The 20,358-nt window shown below is 41.1% G+C and overlaps 1 protein-coding gene across 3 annotated transcripts in view; it reads right to left on the bottom strand.

The window, feature by feature from the left end:
• med23 (mediator complex subunit 23) overlaps positions 1-20,358 on the bottom strand; it is a 97,871-nt gene that overhangs the window by 62,733 nt on the left and 14,780 nt on the right. For all 3 annotated transcript variants that reach the window (XM_072251520.1, XM_072251519.1, XM_072251521.1), the window contains exons 3-9: positions 16,117-16,204; positions 15,105-15,229; positions 12,522-12,633; positions 9,016-9,114; positions 8,590-8,691; positions 3,872-3,941; positions 176-288 (exon numbers count right to left, since the gene is read on the bottom strand). In XM_072251520.1, the coding sequence (XP_072107621.1) occupies positions 176-288; positions 3,872-3,941; positions 8,590-8,691; positions 9,016-9,114; positions 12,522-12,633; positions 15,105-15,229; positions 16,117-16,204 (709 nt within the window). The remainder of the gene's footprint in view (positions 1-175; positions 289-3,871; positions 3,942-8,589; positions 8,692-9,015; positions 9,115-12,521; positions 12,634-15,104; positions 15,230-16,116; positions 16,205-20,358) is intronic.

Genomic DNA, 20,358 nt, shown 5'->3' with positions numbered 1-20,358 from the left:
AACACTTGCCAGGAATTGATTAAAAGATAACTTTAAAACATGTGAGAATCTTAAAATATGCTGCTGAAATAAATCACAATATACAATTTATTTGAACATTCTTTAATGCTATTGCTTGTCCAATTATTAAATATTTGAATAGGTTTAATGAAATAATGATAGTTACATATCATACCTTGTCATAGGGCAAGAGTCCTCTCAAAGGAAAACGAAGAGTTGCTGGATCCAATTTCCAGGAGTTACAGATTGCACCAGAGTTGTTCACTACAGGCAAAAGACTGCAACGTCCTAGCCATTCAGTGCATGAAAAGCAAGAAAAATTTAGAAGATTCTTATATTGGCTACTTACTTTTAAATAGCTCATAACCTCAAATCAGTTTTAATTTGTGCACAATGAAGAGACAGATTTCATTCTCACATTTAGATTTCAGTAGTTCTGTTTTGAAAGAGAAGCTTAAATGACGATATTCAGCGAAGATGCATACATCAAGATGCTCTCTATTGCCTACAGCTCAGCATTCAATACCATCATCCCCTCAAATCTAATTAATAAGCTTCAAGAAATTGGCCTCAATACCTCCTTGTGCATTTGGATTCTGGATTGCCTCACTTGCAGACAAGTCAGTTCAGATTGGCAGTAACATCTCCTCCACAATCTCCATCAGCACAGGTGGAGCACAAGACTGGGTGCTTAGTCCCCTGCTTTACTCACTTCACACTTATGACTGAGTGGCTAGGCACAGCTCCAATATCATATTCAAGTTTGCTGAGGACATCACTGTCATAGGCCAAATCAAAGGTGGTGATGAATCAGCATATAAGAGGGAAGACTGAAAATTTAGCTGAGTGGTGCCACAACAGCAACCTCTTACTCAATGTCAGTAAGACAAAGGAGCTGATTATTGACTTCAGGAGGAGAAAACCAGAGGTCCATGAGCCAGTCCGCCTCAAAGGATCAGAGATAAAGGTTGAGCAACTTTAAAGTCCTCGGTATTACTATTTTGGGTACGTGTCCTGGGCCCAGCACAAAAATACAATTATGAAGAAAGCACAGCAGCGCCTCTGCAAGAGTTTGTGAAGATCTGGCATGACATCTTAAACTTCGACAGATGTGTGGTGGAGAGTATATTGACTGGCTGCATCATGGCCTGGTATGTAAACATCAATGCCCTTAAATGGAAAATCCTACAAAAAGTAGCTGATACAGCCCAGTCCATCATGGTTAAAGCCCTCCCCACTAATGAGCCCAGCTACATGGAATGCTGGCTCAGGAAAGCAGCATCCATCATCAGAGACCCTCACCACCCAGGTCATGCTCTTTTCTCGCTGCTGTCATTGGGAAGAAGGTACAAGAGCCTCAGGACTCTCACCACCAGGTTCAGGAACAGTTATTACCCCTAAACCATCAGGCTCTTTTGCATACTGGTTGAATGCCCAAGATGCTGTGGTCGTTCACTGATTCTACAAAGACTATCATTCTACTATAGAGTTGTGTGGAAGTGTGGCTTATTTCCCAGTCAAAACCTGCTTCTGTCATGCCAGTCAGTGATTGGTTCGTTTAAGGTCTGCGATGCTCTCTTCCCATTGAATGGCTTGCGTGCCACAGCACCCATTTCCATTTCCAGATGCCTTGAGGGGTATAAAGTATCACATGCAGGAGGCTTGCCCTCTCTCTCCTTTGTCTAAGAGACTCTGCACAGAACCATCAGGAAGGTATGCTCCACGTACACTTTTTATCTGTTCGTTGAATATTTAGTTCTATAGTTTGCTTAACTTGGGGGAACTTAAATGTTTGGTCGAATGTTTGACTGGTTGTAAATAAATGATTAATATATTTATTCAGTCAGTGTTTTCTGTTTCATTTACCAAACCCGTGAACCTGCTTCAGTGTTACAGCCCGCAAGAAAATGAATCCCAGGATTGCATATGGTCACGTACATGTACTTCCATAATAAATTTACTTTGAATTTTCTGACCCAATACTCTGATGTAAATCCAATGGAATTCAACACAAAACAATAGAAAAGTCATACAAGTAGATAATTGGCAAAGGAAATAAACATGATAATAATTTCATGCTAAAAGAAGGGAAATTAGGCTGGTGTAGACTTTAGGTGGATGGCAGAGCTGCGACGACATTTATGAAGACATTTCAGACTGTAGACTTTAGCAGACATAAAGCAATACCATCAAAAGTAACTCAATAGAAGGCCAGTAGAATGGCAGTCACATATTCAAATTGGAGTGGAGCGAAAGTTTTGGAAAAGAAACTGCAAAATTAATTGTTAAATGTAAAAGAAATTTAAAAAATAAACATTGGGTGATAGGAAATTTAAATATAATACTGACCACACTTCAGAAATACATAGCACCGTAAGACAATGGTGGGACAGAGGAACTCTCAGATCTAAACTTCCGATTAAAGGAGAAAATGGAAATAGTGGGGTAATCTGAACAAAAGGGCAAATTACATCAAAAAAGATTTCCATTGGATGTTCATAAATAATGTTTTAGAGTGCAATGAAAAATGCAAAAAACTAAGTTCTCCCTCAAATGTTCAACAACTCTACTAATATCTTACTGTCCTGGATCACAACCCCATCACTGATCAACAAGTTAGTGCAATTCTTCGCAAATAAAACAATCTATGCCTGAATGGATCTGTGCACAGTGTGATATGTAACACAATCATAAAATTAAAGTGGAAGCAGTACTCATTTCCAAAATGAGACTGTCTAACCACATTCAACGGTATCATCAGGGTACTCTCAGATCAACATCCCGAGGGCAATGTCAGCCAGAAAGTTATCTGGACCAGCTACATCAATATTGTTGCTACAAAAGCATCTTGGAGGTTGGGTGTCCTGTGGTGATGAACTCAACTTCAGATACTTAAAATCTTTCATCATTGCTGAGTCCTACTCCTACAGAATCCTATTCAACAGCATCACAGGAGTGCCTTCACCAGAAAGACTAATTGTACATCGAAGCAGCTTACTAGCACCTTCACAAGGGCTATTAGAAATAAGCAGCAAATATGAACCTTGTCAAGCTTGGAAGAGTGAATAAACACCATTTATAACAGGTCCTGACTCTGATAAAACATATTCTACCAGAAAAAGTAATCCTGCCACCTTCTTCTCACGACATTTGCTATCTTCCCTATCACATCTTTTTAAGATGTTCAGTTCAAATTTAAAGCTGTTGAAGGATTAAAAAAAATAACATTTTTACAGGTGCCAATGAACATACTGTGTGGTTCTAAATTTCACACAAAACGGTGAGAGGAACTCAGCAGGCCAAGCAGCATCTATGGAAAAAAGTACAGTCTATGATTTGGGCCGAAACCCTTCAGGACTGGTGAAAAGAATAAACAGTCAACATTTTGGGCTGAGACACTTTCCAGTCCTGATGAAGGGTCTCAGCCTGAAATGCCCACTGTTTACTCCTTTCCATTGACGCTGCCTGGCCTGCTGAGTTCTTCCAGCATTGTGTGTATAGTACTTTAATATCCAACATCTGCAGATTTTCTCGTTTGTGACAAAAACAGAGACGCTGGAAGAACTCAGCCAGTCAAACAGCATCTGTGTAAAGAGAAAGCAATTAAAGTTCAGGTCAAAGTTTCTCCATCGGATCTAATGAAGTTCTGATGAAGGGTCTTCAACTGAAATGTTAACCAGTTTCTCTTTCCATTGATGCTGCTAGACAAGTCGGGTTCTTTTTCAACAATTTTGTTGATTCCAGCATCAGCAGTTATATTTTGCTGTTACTATTGAAGTAACACAAACGTGGTTTATAATGAAAATAAACAGGGAAACTCCACTAGAGATGTAATGCATTCATTAATCCATAGAATTGTTAGTGCTCTTACCACATATGGAGTTTATTCGTGCCGTGGGTCTAAAGCTGTCCACAAAATCAGAAGCCAAGTTGCCTAGCAACTGCAAGCAAAATTTTAAAACTGAATTAGTATAACATAAATAAAAATACTTTATCTTTTGTAATTTATTCATTTTAAGATATGACTCTTAAAACAGAAGCTAACCACCTAATGACATTCAACTTCTGCTATGAGTGAGAACATTTTTGGAAAAGTATTTAATATAGGTATAGAGAAGCTAGTTAGTATATTCATAAAAACATTTGAAAGTGACTACGCCTATGCATTTTTCAATATGTGTAAAGATTTCCCTTCATTTAAAACATTGCTTTCAAAATTTAATATGTTCTAAAGCTATACCCTGTTTCCGAATAATTATGATATTCCATAAAAGAAAAAAAAATGCTATAGCATATTTATAGCACGGGAGGCCTGTTTATGTTAAACAAAACAACCAGGAGCTACATAATTTACCCCCATTTCCTAACCCTCACGCAACAGGCGTGTAGGTTATGACACTTCAAATGGGATCGTTGTTTCTGCCTCCTTCACCTTTTCTGATGGCATATTCCAAACCACTCTGCATTGTTGCGGAAATATGCTCTATTCCTTCTATAATTAACATTAATTTGTATCCACAAGTTGCAGATCTGTCAAGGAAAATAGGTTCTTCCTCTTCACCGCGTTTTAAGACCCTCAAATTTCTGAACTTGTAACACCAGACCTACTCAAAATTCTTTGCAAAATATTTTGTATTTCATTCATAAAAATGTCCCCCGATGTGCCACAAGGCGCAAAAAGGAACAACATGTGCCTATCTAAATCTCAGAATTTCAGAATCAAGCTTATTACTAAAATATGCTATGAAACTTGTTTTGTGGCAGTACAGTGTAATATATACAATTACTATAAATTACAATAATATATGAATAATGTGAAATAAGAGGTAGTGACCTTTCAGAAATATGATGGCAGAGGGGAACGTCTCTTTTCCTAATATTCCAGATGCACTGGCCTTTACCACACCTGCAGCACATTCCACACACCCACCACTCTCTGTAAAAACTTACCTCTGACATCCCCCCCAGTTCTGCTCTTATGTCTCATGGTCTACTCTGGGCAGGCCAATTCTGTATCCATACAGCCAAGTTTCCCTGGTTCCCTTGTCTTCTGACTTTCTGAATGAGCCTATCATGGGTAAACTTGTCGAACGCCTTACTAAAATCCATATACACTACATCCACTGCTCTACCTTCAATTTGTTTTGTTCTCTCCTTGAAGAATTTGGTCAGGCTCGTGAGGCACAACTGTGTCTGATTATTCCTAATCAGACTCTGCTTCTCCAAATGCTTGTAAATCCTGTCTCTAAGAATCCTCTTCAATAGTTTGCTCACCACTGACTAAGAATCCGAAGTCTACAATTCTCAGGATTATTCCTTTTACCTTTCCTGAACAAATGAGTAACATTTGCCACCCTCCAACCATCTGGTACTAATCCTGTGGCCAGTGAGGATGCAAAGATCTTCAAAAGTGCAGAAATTGCTTCTCTTGCTTCCCATAGTAACGTGGAATACTTCCCTCTAGCCCCTCCTAATGCTTTTCAAAAGCTCCAGCACATCCTCTTTCTTAATGTCATCATGTTCCAGGATAGCAGCCTGTTGTATGTTGACCTCACATTCACCAAGGTCTTAGATTCTTAAGAGATAGGATCTCTGGGCATTTAGAGAATCATGGTCTGATCAGGGACAGTCAGCAAGGTTTTGTGAAGGGCAGATCGTGTCTAACAAGCCTGATAGAGTTCTTTGAGGAGGTGACCAGGCATATAGATGAGGGTAGTGCAGTGGATGTGATCTATATGGATTTTAGTCAGGTATTTGACAAGGTTCCACACGGTAGGCTTATTCAGAAAGTCAGAAGGCATGGGATCCAGGGAAGATTGGCCAGGTGGATACAGAATTGGCTTGCCTGCAGAAGCAGAGGGTCGTGGTGGAGGGAGTACATTCAGATTGGAGGATTGTGACTAGTGGTGTCCCACAAGGATCTGTCCTGGGACCTCTACTTTTCGTGGTTTTTATTAACAACCTGGATGTGCGGGTAGAAGGGTGGGTTGGCAAGTTTGCAGACGACACAAAGGTTGGTGGTGTTGTAGATAGTGTAGAGGATTGTCAAAGATTGCAGAGAGACATTGACAGGATGCAGAAGTGGGCTGAGAAGTGGCAGATGGAGTTCAACCCAGAGAAGTGTGAGGTGGTACACTTTGGAAGGGCAAACTCCAAGGTAGAGTACAAAGTAAATGGCAGGATACTTGGTAGTGTGGAGGAGCAGAGGGATCTGGGGGTACATGTCCACAGATCCCTCAAAGTTGCCTCACAGGTGGATAGGGTAGTTAAGAAAGCTTATGGGGTGTTAGCTGTCATAAGTCGAGGGATAGAGTTTAAGAGTCACGATGTAATGATGCAGCTCTATAAAACTCTGGTTAGGTCACACTTGGGAGTACTGTGTCCAGTTCTGGTCGCCTCACTATAGAAAGGATGTGGAAGCATTGGAAAGGGTATAGAGATTTACCAAGATGCTGCCTGGTTTAGAGAGTATGCATTATGATCAGAGATTAAGGGAGCTAGGGCTTTACTCTTTGGAGAGAAGGAGGATGAGAGGAGACATGATAGAGGTGTACAAGATAATAAGAGGAATAGATACAGTGGATAGCCAGCACCTCTTCCCCAGGGCACCACTGCTCAATACAAGAGGACATGCCTTAAGGTAAGGGGTGGGAAGTTCAAGGGGGACATTAGAGGAAGGTTTTTCACTCAGAGAGTGGTTGGTGCATGGAATGCACTGCCTGAGTCAGTGGTGGAGGCAGATACACTCGTGAAGTTTACGAGACTACTGGACAGGTATATGGAGGAATTTAAGTTGGGGGCTTATATGGGAGGCAGGGTTTGAGGGTCGGCACAACTTTGTGTGCTGAAGGGCCCGTACTATGCTGTACTATTCTATGTTCTATGTAAGGTCCCTCTCAATGTTGAATAATGAAGCAAAGAATTAACTAAGGACCTATCCTAACCACCTCCGACCCCAGGCATGTTTCTGCTTTTACTACCTTCACTGTAGTCACGTCCTGTTCTTCACATACATGTAGAATGTTTAGGATTTTTCTTAATCTTACTTACCAAGGCCTTCTCATGTTTCCTTCGAGCTCTCCTGAGTCCCTTCTTGAGCTCCTTTCTGTCTATCTTAAATCCTCCTCAGCCCTGTCTAATCCTTGTTTCCTAACCTTTGTACTTCATTCTTCATCTTGACAATGTTCACATCTCTTCTCAACCATCATGCCTTTACTCCATTAGCCTTTTCCTGCCTCTCCGGGACAAACCTATCCATAACTCCAAGCAAGTACTCCCTAAACAACCTTTGCATATCTGCTGGGCATTTCTGCTGAGATAGTGAGAACATCTGTTCCCAATTTATGTATTCCCATATTCCTGCCTGATAGCATCATAATTCACCCTCTCCTAACTTTTCCATATTATCTGCTCCTTTCTCTGTCCAAGGCTATGGTAAAGGTCAGGTAGTTGTGGTCACTGTCTCTGAACATCAAGATGGTTCCCACTAGTGGGGTAAAGGGGTAGAGAGAGCTGTAAGATAAAGGGACAGGCAGATGTACAAGATTTTTTTTTTGCAGGTAATGGATCTGTGGAATTCTCTACTTCAGATGGTTGTGGAGGTTATCACAAGGGGAAATTTAAAGAGGAAGCAGTTAATTTTTGATGAGGGCTCTGTTGAACTGGCACAGAAGAGTCAAGGCCTTGTACAAATCCCCAACTATACAAGCCCCTATTTTTGTGTATCCTTGTACTTCTTTGCTGTAATCTACTCATCTCTCTGACACAGTGGTGTCAAGAAAACAACCTCTCCATCAATGTCGCAAAAACAAAGGAGCTGGTTGTGGATTACAGGAGGAATGGAGACAGGCCAGCCCCTATTGACATCAATGGATCTGGGGCTGAGAGAGTAAACAGCTTTAAGTTCCTCAGCATTCACATCACCGAGGATCTCGCGTGACCTGTACACACCAGCTGTGTGGTGAAAAAGGCACAACAGCGCCTCTTTTACCTCAGACGGTTGAGGAAGCTTGGTATAGGTCCCCAAATCGTAAGAATTTTCTACAGGGGCACAATTGAGGGCACCCTGACAGGCTGCATCACTGCCTGGTATGGGAACTGTACCGTCCTTAATCGCAGGATTTTGCAGAGAGTGGTGCGGACAGCACAGCGCATCTGCAGTTGTGAACTTCCCATGATTCAGGATATTTACAAAGACAGATGTGAGAAAAGGCCCGAAGGATCATTGAGGACCCGAGTCACCCCAACTACAATCTATTCCAGCTGCTACCACCCGGGAAACAGTACCGCAGCATAAAAGCCAGGACCAACAAACTCCGGGGCAGCTTCTTCCACCAGGCCATCAGACTGATTAACTCACACTGATCTGAGTGTATTTCTATGTTACATTGACTGTTCTATTTATTATAAATTACCATGATTGCATATTTAGACGGAGATGTAACATAAAAATTTTTACTCTTCATGTATGTGAAGGATGTAAGAAATAAAGTCAATTCAAATTCACTTTGCACCAGATCATTAACAACAGAATGCATTAAAATTATTAATTTGTCTTTACTTAGCAAAACTACAGCAGGAATCTCTTACCCAATGAGACAATTTTCCTTCAGGATAAAGCTTCCTAATCTCAGTAACTGCAAAATATGCCGGCAAAAGACAAGCGTTTCTGTCCAGGATATATGCCACAACCTGGGAAGGTTAATGGAAGGAACAGCCATTACATTCAGAAGAAAATATTTGAACTAATCAATATAAAACAAAACAAATTCAAACACTGATTTTGTCAGTATAATTAAATTAGGTTAAAAGCAAATGATGTGCACATGCTAGAATTCCAAAAAGATTAGTTTATTGCTTGGCATTCATTATTTCATTGAGAATGAAAGAACATTGCTATCAAAAGAACAAAATGCAATCATTTCAAATGTGAAAGTACCAGCACGAGTCCAAGCAAGATCAGATTACTGTTTAATATTGACTTCAAATATGGGAAACGATATATCAAAAACTTACATCTTTGGCTGTTTGCAACTGCTGTACAACAGCGGAGCTGACGGTGTTGGGAATAGTTTGCATTTTCTCTAAAATTGCTTTCAACAGATCTCTTACACCCTAAAAGATTAAATTGTGCTTTATAAGGTTAATATTGACAAAAATTCCTTTAAGCCCATTAGCTGAATGCATTTAAGAATACGTAAACTATTATTATCACTAGATACACAATTAAGGTTTCACACACAAAATGCTGGAGGAACTCAGTAGGTCAGGCGCATCAGTGGAAATCAATAGTTGACATTTTGGACTGAGATCCTTCAACAGGACTGGAAAGGAAGGGGAAAGAAGTCAGAATAAGGTGGTGGGGGAGGGGAAGGCACACATGCTTGAAGGTGATAGGTGAGGCCAGGTGGAAGGCGGAGGGGATGAAGAAAGAAGCTGGGAGGTGATAAATGGAAAAAGTAAAGCACTGGAGAAGGAATCTGATAGGAGAGGAGAGTTGGACCACTGGAGAAAAAGAAAGGGGTGACAAGAAGAAGTAAGAGGCGAGAATAAGGAGTCGAAGAAGAGGGAAGGGACAGGGCAAATATGACCGGAAGGAGAAAATCAATGCTCATGCCATCAGGTTGGAGGCTAACTAGATGTGGTGTTGTGCATCCAACCGAGAGTGGACTCATTGTGGCAGAAGAGGAAATATCGGAACAGAACAATAAACAATAGGTGCAGGAGTAGGCCATTCAGCCCTTCGAGCCAGCACCATCATTCACTGTGATCATGGCTGATCATCCACAATCAGTACCCTTTTCCTGCCTTCTCCCCATATCCCTTCACTCCGCTATCTTTAAGAGCTCTATCTAACTCTTTCTTGAAAGAATCCAGAGAATTGGCCTCCACTGCCTTCTGAGGCAGAGCATTCCACAGAACCACAACCTTCTGTGTGAAAAAGTTTTTCCTCAACTCCGTTCTAAATTGTCTACCCCTTATTCTTAAACTGTGGCCTCTGGTTCTGGACTCCCCCAACATCAGGAACATGTTTCCTGCCTCTAGCTCGTCCAATCCCCTAATAATCTTACATGTTTCAATCAGATCCCCTCTCATCCTTCTAGATTCCAGTGTATACAAGCCCAGTCACTCCAATCTTTCAACATATGACAGTCCCGCCATCCCGGGAATTAACCTCGTGAACCTACGCCGCACTCCCTCAACAGCTAGAATGTCCTTCCTTAAATTTGGAGACCAAAACTGTACACAATATTCCAGGTGTGGTCTCACCAGGGCCCTGTACAACTGCAGAAGGACCTCTTTGCTCCTATACTCAATTCCCCTTGTTATGAAGGCCAGCATGCCATTAGCTTTCTTCACTGCCTGCTGTACCTGCATGCTTACTTTCAGTGACCGATGAACAAGGACACCTAGATCTCGTTGTATTTCCCCTTTTCCTAACTTGACACCATTTCGATAGTAATCTGCCTTCCTCTTCTTGCCACCAAAGTGGATAACCTCACATTTATCCACATTAAACTGCATTTGCCATCCATCTGCCCACTCACCCAACCTGTCCAAGTCACCCTGCATTCTCATAACATCCTCCTCACATTTCACACTGCCACCCAGCTTTGTGTCATCTGCAAATTTGCTAATGTTACTTTTAATCCCTTCATCTAAATCATTAATGTATATTGTAAATAGCTGCGGTCCCAGCACCGAGCCTTGCGGTACCCCACTAGTCACTGCCTGCCATTCTGAAAAGGACACATAAATCCCCACTCTTTGTTTCCTGTCTGCCAACCAATTTTCTATCCATGTCAGTACCCTACCCCCAATACCATTTGCTCTAATTTTGCACACTAACCTCCTTTGTGGGACCTTATCAAAGGCTTTCTGAAAGTCCAGGTACGGGGATAGAAATTAGAATGGCTGGTCACCAGGAAATTCTGCCTCTTGCGGATGAAGCAAACATGCCTGTCAGAGCTGTACCCCAATCTATGTCAAGTTTCACCAATGTACAGGAGGCCGCATCAGGAGCACTGGTTATATTAAGATATGCAGGTGAAGAGTTACCTCATCTGGAAGGACTGATAGGGGCCCAGAGTGGATGTGAAGGAAGAGGTGAATGGGCAGGTGTAGCACTTCTGTTGCTTGTAGGAATAAGTGCCGGGAGGGAGATTAGTGGGGAGGGATAAATGGACACACAGGAGTGATCCCTGTGGAAAATGGAGATGGGGCAAGGTAAATTCCCGTTGAAAACGGCACAAGTTGTAGAGAATGATGCGATGGGTGTGGAGACTCATGGGATGGTAGGCGAGGACAAGAGGAACTACATCCCTGTTAAGGTGGCGCGAATGTCTAGAAAACGGAGGATCTATGTGTGAGGGCAACATCATTGGTGGAAAAAGGAAAACCCCATTCTTTGAAGAATTAGGACATCTCTGATGCCCTGGAAAGGACGGCCTTATCCTAAGAAAAAGGAATGGCATTTTTACAGGAGACAGGGTGGGAAGAGTTATAGTCAAGATAGCTTTGAGAATTGGTAGGTGTATAGAAGAGATCAGTAGACAGTTTACCTCAAGAGATGAGACAAGAGAGATCAAGAAAGGGGTGAGAGGTGTCAGAAATGGACCAGGGGAATTTAAGGGCAGGGTGGAACTTGGAGGCAGAGTTGAAGAAATTGACGAGCTCAGAATGAATGCATGAACCAGCACCTTTACAGTAGTCAATGTAGCACAGAATGAGTTGGGGAGCGTTTCCAGGAAGACTTGGAAGGTGGATTGTTCCATACGGCCAATGAAAAGGCAGGCATAGCCGCGGCCCATGCGGATGCTCACGGGTACACTTCGAATTTGGAGAAAATGGGAGGAGCCAAAAGAGAAATTATTGAGTGTGAGAACCAGTTTCACCAGATGGAGGAGGGTGGTGGTAGAAGGGAACTGATCAGATCTCATCAACAAAGAAGAGAGCTTTAGGCCTTCTTGACGGGAGACAGAAGTATATAGGGATTGAACATCCATGGTGAAAATAAGGTGATCAGGGTCAGGGGATTGAAAGTTGTTGAGGAGACTGACAGCATATGAAGTGTGTGGATGTAGGGGGGTAAGGGACTGAACCAAGGGGGATAAAATGGAGTTCAGGTATGTGGACACAAGTTCAGTGGGGCAGGAGCAGGCAGAAACAATGGGTCTACCCATACAGTCAGGTCTGTGGAACTTGGGTATGAGGAAGAAACAAGCAGTGTGTGGTAAGGGAATTATGAGTTTGGTGGCAGACGCTAGGAGATCTCCAGAGTTGGATGAGTTTGGTGATGGTGCAGGAGACGTGATAGTCCCAAGTGGGGTCCTTTTCAAGGGTTAAGTAAGATTTAAGGTTTTAATATTTTAAAAACAAAACATTAGAATTGATAATTATCTAAAACAATTTCAATTATTATCCACAAAAATAATATTAATTTAACCAACAGTTTTGCTTATAATTAGAAATTGCTACTAGCATCAAGGTGAAGGTGATTTAATCAGTTCTTTGCATAGTACCTTGTAGTCAACACCTCCTATTATTTTTCGAATCAGTTTAAATGTTAGAGCCCAAAGCTGCATTCTCTCCCATTCCAGACTTTCAGAGTTGATTAGGGATTCACAGACCAGTCTGGTAAAATATACAGAAAATCACTTCAAAATGTTTCCACAAAATTAAAGTAACCATTGTGATCACACGCACTGAGCTAACTCACACATTACAGGATTTGCTGTTACTAATTAAGATGTCAGTAATGCAAATATTACTCAATACATTGAGAAAAAGGATCTCAATCACAATGCAAAGTATATTTTTAAGGATCACTACTTATTGCCGTGAGCTCCATTATATTCTCAGTTTATGCTGGGAAGAAGTTCCGACAGAGAATTGTGAGGACTGATGAGAGGATCATCGGAGTCTCTCTTCCACTCATCAGAGATATTTATTAGGAGTGCTTATCATTGTTGGTGATCTCTCCCATCCACCCAACAATTTCTTTGACCTCCTACCATCAGGCAGGAGGTATCATGGCATTAGGACAAGAACTGTTAGGATGGGAACTAGTTTCTCCCCCCAGGCTGTAAAACTACTAAACTCATTGCTACCACCCAGGTCTCTTCATGCTTGAAGAGCTGGTAGCATATACTGTGATAAATGCACCATATGTAGCAGGAGTAGAAGATGGCAGCGCGCCTGCGTGTGCGCAGCTCTCTGGTGAAAAATGATATCGTATCTGTTAAATAAGGGCCGTGGACAATTCTGATTTGATGGAGAATGGACGTGAAAGCACAGAGGAACATCTGGAGAAATTTCTGAAACGTCCGTTTGCGGCTGTCGTTACTGTGTGGTCGGGAATCTTTCGGAGGGTAGGCCTCAAAATCCCCGGCTTTGCCTGCTTTTGGCGACCGAGAAGGAAGTCGAATCGTTTGGCAGAGATGCCGCTCAGTACTCGGTGTGGGACAGCTGATCAGAGCTCGAAGTTTTCGGATGACTCAGAGTCGGATTGTGGTCGGGCATGGCAGGGAGAGTTTTTCTTCCTTCTCCCGTCTGCGTGAGATGTGGTACATTTGAGAAACTTTGAACTTTACTGTGCTCACGGACTTCTTCATCAAGTTATGGTATTGTTACACTGTTTGTAACTATATGTTATAATCATGTGGTTTTGTCAGTTTTTCCAGTCTTGGTTTGTCCTGTGTTTTGTGATATCACACCAGAGGAAATAATGTATCATTTCTTAATGCATGCATTACTAAATGACAATAAAAGAGGGCTACGTGTCTTCATAATCATATTATCTGTTAATTTATTTGTAGTAATATTACTTTATGTGTTATAGTGCTGTGTTGTGCACTTTGGTTGGAGGAACATTATTTCTTTTGGTGGCATACAGGTATGTGGTTGAATGACAATAAACTGAACTTGAACTTCAAAACCCCTCTGTTAAAGGGGACTTAATGTTAACTGTTACAAGTACTGAAAGCAGGCTTATAAGACATAGGAGCAGAATTAGGCCATCTGGCCCATCGAGTCTGCTCCACCATTCAATCAAGGCTGATCCTTTATTTCCTCCTCAACTCCAGTTCCTGGCCTTCTCCCCATAACCTTTGGTGCCATGTCCAATCAAGAACCTATCTGACCTGATCAAAGTTCAATGTTGGAGCATTCAATTTCATCACTGACACTGTTCTTTCATAACTGGAATGCCTTTTTTTAAAAACTAGTGTTACCTGAACTCACATAATATACTTTGATAGCACATCAAACTGGTGAACAGTTGCTATAGTAGTCAAATTACTAGCACTAATGATCTGCTTGGTTATTAAATATTGAAGCTGAACTTGACCCAATCAGAGCAAAAATCAATCTGACTCAGGCCCAGAGCTGATTTTTGTTTTTTCATATCCAACCTGACCTATCAATGCTATTTTATTGGGTCCCATGGGGCCAAATCAAGTAGCCAGATCAGGCACTGAGAATTAGGAACCCCCTCTTGTGTGTTACATTCACCCTCCTGGCTATTTCTAGGCAATCTGCTCCGAGCCTAGTATATCATTCATAAAGGGCTACCATAGCTCGATCTGATTCCAGTTACATCATTTTTTATTTTTGCTACCCAACCTGAACCCTACAGATATAATTTGGTCACTGCAGATTGAGGCCGAGTAGCTGGTCTCCAGCCAGTACATTGCATACAACTGTAAACTGGTGTAAAATGTCAAAGCCCGACCACAGTATTCAAGAACACCATTAAAATTTTAGTATAGTTAAATAAATCCTGTAAAGCTATTCCCTAAATGCCAGTAGTTGGTTTTGTTATGGAGAATATTCACATGTGAGGAGAGAACTTTAGAACACAGAATTTCCTATATGATTAAAAACATAGCAAAGGGCTGTAGTGAGCAGGTAGATAAGCTAAACAAATAACACTCTCAGAATACATCACATTCTAAAGCTGTAGAATTTGATACATTAATAGAATATTGCAATTAAGTATTTTAGAAAAATTTTTTCAAATTTCATGCGTTTGATTTTTTGATAAATTTAAATCATTTATCCAACAAAAAAAATTAAAACACTTTGCTTTCTCCTTTCAGTTATACCTGGGTGGTAGCAGTCCATTTTCAACTGCCATAGCCAAGCAATCATACAGAAAAGAAATCCTCTTGGGGTTGTGTTGTCCATGGATGAAGCGAACAATCCACTGCACACACTGTTCATGTGATTCCTAGCAGTCAAGAAGTATTTATCAATGTATCATATGAAGAACTTCATACAAAATTAAGTTAACTTTAACCGAAAACATATTTCAGGTAAATACAGTGGATTCTGGTTAATTGGGGCACATCAGAAATATAATGGAAATAGTTAAAAGGTATCAAAAGACAAACTGTCATTTTAACTGAGTAAAAATAAATGTATTTAAATTACATACAGAATAAATTAGAACACTACCAATACATCCACAGTGCTATAAAGCTGCGTATTAGTTCCAAATAGTTACCAACGGAGGAATTCACCTGTGTTCTTTTGATTGACTATAAAAGAACAAAATCAGCTCAGGTACCTAGTGCAGATAATGGACTGCTTCGTACAATGTCTTAGACAATTTCATCCTCGAAATCTTTATTTTCATTGTAATATTCAAGATGATTGTCGATATCTTCAAATTATTTGTAATCCATAACTTGTTGAAGTAATGAAACCATTTCATTTTCACTCCCAGCAGTTTCTGGCATCTCTAAGTCTGAAACCACGGTGAGCAAAACGGTTCCGAATTGTCTTACTGTTTATTTCTCACCAACTGTCAGTGATGAAAATCACTGCTTTTTGAACACAAACGCACACAACTGATGCTATTTAAAAACTAATCGCTCAAAGCACGGTGTAGCGTCTAACTGCCACACAAGTGTACGCCACTGATGCTAGTTAGAAACTTTTCAGCAAGTGTCCTGTCTCAGTTAAGCATTATGGTGTCCCAAATAAATAAAAGGAATCCTGACTATTTTTTCTATTTAGATTTTGTTCTTGAAGAGTTGTCCCAAATAAATGGCTGCCCTGATTCACCGATGGCCCAATTAACCAAATCCACTGTAATAATCTTTGGATTCTAACCTGAGGGAGTGTCACCCAGAGTTGTCTAAATGCTCCGAGACAACTGATCAGCTTGGTTCTTTCATCTTCAGCTGTGTCCATAAACATACTGTGAAAGATTTGTTTAAAAATATATTTATAAACAAAAACAAGTATTGGCACAAGACAATTAACAGCCAAGTGTTTTAAGTTTTGTAAAGAAACAACTGCAGACTACAAATACGTATATTATAAAAAGTCTACATTATAGATCCTAAATAATCATCAAAAATCAATGTTTGGAAGTACATTCCTTTTCCATTATATATTTACTCAACTATATTCTTCTGGTTAGATTATTCTGTTAATGCATTTGATGTTAATTGGCATAACTGATGGTTTATATCCCAAGGTCCTTAATTGTGGCACTAACCACATTTTGACCGGGCACATAAAAATATGAAAACTGATGGAGAGATTGAGCAAAGTGGTGACAGACAACTGGTTCGCATCAATGCTGATCGCATATTTGTGGATCATACTTCCATGAAACAATTAGCAAGCCAATTTAAAGTGCAGGCCAGGATATTGATATAATAAGTCATTGAAAAGCAAAATGGGAACACAGTGACTACTTTACAATAAATGTTTTCTGTAACAGGAAAACCATAGCATTTGATGGCCCTGGCGTTACACAAGGAGAAATGGTGGGCAAATTGAATGGAACTAGAAGAAAAGTGACAGGCTAGTGCCAGAATACTGATTGAAAGATCAGTGATTAATGAAGTGGAGACACCAGACTGCAGAATAATGAAGTGTTTGAAGTAGCTATTTCAGACAAGCAAAACAAAGAATGGTGTTAGGGACATAATAAAGTTGTAATGAAGAAGTAATAGATAGGAAAGAAAGAGGTCTTCAGGGCCTAAGACGTCAAAAGAAGAAATAAAGGAAGTGAAAGACTGAACTCTCAAGTAATTGTTAAAAACAATCCAAATGGATGTTTTAGATTTCAGAAGGAACAGATTCCCTAGAAAACAGGTAAAGGATTATATAAACTGCCTAAAAATGAACTGTAGTACAAAGAATTTAACTTATTGTTAAAGTCAGCTTGGAAATAGCCACTAACTAACACCAGAGCTTAAGAGTCATTTTAGAAACGTACAGATGCAGAAACTGCTTGGGGAAAAAAAAACAAAGACTTTACGTTATATAGCAGTTTTTACTATCTCAAGACATCTTACAGCATCTTTGCAATCAATGACTGTGAAGATGCCGTCCATGTTATAACATCAAAAACACTGATACCAATATAGTTACAGGAATTGAGGGCGAGGGCGATTGACACTAAAGAAATGAGGTCTGGTGCAGATCAGTCATGTTCACATTGAACGCCACGGCAGGTTTGTGGGAGCTATATGGCCTACCATTTTTTATGTATGTAAGGTTGCACAAAAAGAAACGTGGAAGAGAGTACATTCAACGTTTTGGGCCGAGAGCCTTTGTGGAAGAAAATTTGAAGCATTATTACCGATTAGGGACCAAAGGGTCAAGCCATTTCTGCCACGACAGCAATACCGTCTGTTCTTGGTTAATTGCCAACTAACTAACCATACCTCGCTACAAGTCGCATGCTTGCTTGTACTTTGAGAAAGAAGTGGTAACTTGTTTCTCTCAGGAATCATTGTTCCGTAATCTGCCCTAACACGGTAAGCAGAGTAACTTTTAAGCTGATTGGTGTTTCGGGTTATCATCTAGAACATGCTGTGAAACTTTTCTATTCTATTTTGTGTGACAAAGTGCTTTTTGTCACGTATATTTTGATTATGAATATCAGAGTAATCTTTTGTTGAGCAGAGCTGTGGAGCTCCGCTTTAGGAGTCTGCACTCTCCATGATATCATGTAATAAAACCCTTTAGTCTGAAACAACTCTCTGAGTCTGCCTGATCTACTCTGTCTGCTGCTCCTGAGATTTATCCGCAACGGATTGGCAATGAGGATGGAATCCTCAATCTAGTCTCCTAGCTGAAAGGGGGAGGTTAGAAGAGCAGGATTCAAAAATGAACCCCAGACAGAAAAGGAGAAGCAAGACAGAAAAGTGCCTTCCAAGTTGGGAAGGAAGATCAGTCTCCCAGCTGAAAGGGGGAGACAGGTGCTCTGCGTCCTAGCTGAAAGGGGGAGACAGCAGGGGTGATCATAGGAGTACCAAGGTAGCTACCGATTTATTCCGTGACCGAACTCAGAGACTTGTGTAAATACAGAGGAAACACACTGGCGAGCGCTCATTGTGTACATACTGTGAATAAAGAAACTTTGTGCTGTCTTAACTGAAATTGAAATCCTAAACAGAAAAAATGGAAAGTGCGAGCAGTCGATCAGCTAGCGCTGATCCTGCTAATAAACCGAAGAGTTCCGGAGGTAAGACGAAGGCTTTGAACACTCATCGACAGGTAGGAAAAAGGCTGCCAAAAAGAAAAAAATTAGAAAGATAAAACAGCACCACCAGCAAATAGGAGACCCCTTAGTCCCGCCTGGATCCCCGGCAGATATGGTAATCAGAGAGACCGGAGATGATCTATATGCAGCAACATTCAGTTGCGATTTGCATGAGTGGTCACACGGGGATCGGCCATATGGGAGAAGTTTTAATTTGAGACTAATCCAGCACTGGGAGGATGCCACCTGAAATGGGGACGGCGACCCAAACTGGGATGCTGACTATATGTTAAAACGTTTTAAATGATGGAAGGAGGTAGTTAAAAGACACCAACCTCCAAAGAAAAGGAGATTAAGCAGCCTGAAACAAAGAAGGCTGTGGCTGAAACAAAACCTGCCACGGGACTTTATCCCCAACTCCCCGTACCGGCCAGTGCCCCATTGGCATCCAACAGTGAATTAGACCATTTAACAATGACGATGACTGCCTTAGGACAACCCGCGCCCACTCCTTACAACCCCCCATGCCAGAAGTTCAGGCACCTGACACCCCCAGTGCAGCAGATATCTCTGTTACGAGAGAAGGTTCTCAGGAAAGAGGAACGGAAGCTAAGGGAGTTGAAGGAAGTGTTAGGAAGTACTAGAGATGAGAAAAAAAAATGCCTGAAAAGAAAAAAAAAAGATGCAGGAAAAGAGAAAAAGAGAATGGCGGATAAGCTTTTAACAGACACCTTCATTATATCTAGAACAGCCCCACTTCCCCTGCTGGGTCCACAGACCCTTTATAAATTAGGGGCAACAATGCGCTGTACAGCTGAAGGTATATACACGGAGCTTCCTCAAATTAGGGTCCCTCAAATGCTAAAATTAATGAATGGGCAAGAAAAGGACAGTTCAGAACCCATATCATACTGTCGACAGCTGGATAGTAATCTCTATGTTTGGCAGGTTCAGAGACTGTATGACACATTGATAGGATGAGCCAACCTCTACATGCAAAATCTGCAATATTTGATTAATAGCAGCCGAGAAAAACAGCAGCTCCATTGCACGGTCTATTACACTTTACTAACTGACCCGCACTACGATCAGGCTATACACCCTTATTTAAATGGTAAAGCTGAAGGTAACACCGAATGTGTATTTTGGTTCCGAGGGATTAAGGCTCCTGGTAGACTTAGTGGAAGATCAGAAAAAAAAAGATACCGACTAGGGAACTCCTCAATGGCTCATTTGACAGTGGCCATAAAACCACCAGCAAAGCCTAAAGATATCGGGACGATGATAAAACGATTGACAATAGACAACAGGTGCAGGAGTAGGCCATTCAGCCCTTCGAGCCAGCACCGCCATTCACTGTGATCATGGCTGATCATTCACAATCTGTACCCCGTTCCTGCCTTCTCCCCAAATCCCTTGACTCTGCTATCATTAAGAGCTCTATCTAACTCTTTCCAGAAAGCATCCAGAGAACTGGCCTCCACTGCCTTCTGAGGCAGAGTATTCCACAGATCCACAACTCTCTGGGTGAATAAGTTTTTCCTCAAATCCGTTCTAAATGGCCTATCCCTTTATTCTCAAATTGTGGCCTCTGGTTCTGGACTCACCCAACATCGGGAACATGTTTCCTGCCTCTAGCGTGTCCAATCCCTTAATAATCTTATATGTTTCAATCAGATCCCCTCTCATCTTTCTAAATTCCAGTGTATACAAGCCCAGTCACTCCAATCTTTCAACATATGACAGTCCCGCCATCCTGGGAATTAACCGCGTGAACCTCCGCTGCACTCCCTCAATAGCAAGAAACACCTTTCCTCACATTTGGAGACCAAAACTGTACATAATACTCC

Source organism: Mobula birostris, chromosome 2, assembly GCF_030028105.1.
Source record: "Mobula birostris isolate sMobBir1 chromosome 2, sMobBir1.hap1, whole genome shotgun sequence".
Lineage (NCBI taxonomy): Eukaryota > Metazoa > Chordata > Chondrichthyes > Myliobatiformes > Myliobatidae > Mobula > Mobula birostris.
Note: the sequence above shows the minus strand (reverse complement) of the source record. Positions and strands in the feature narration are given on the sequence as shown.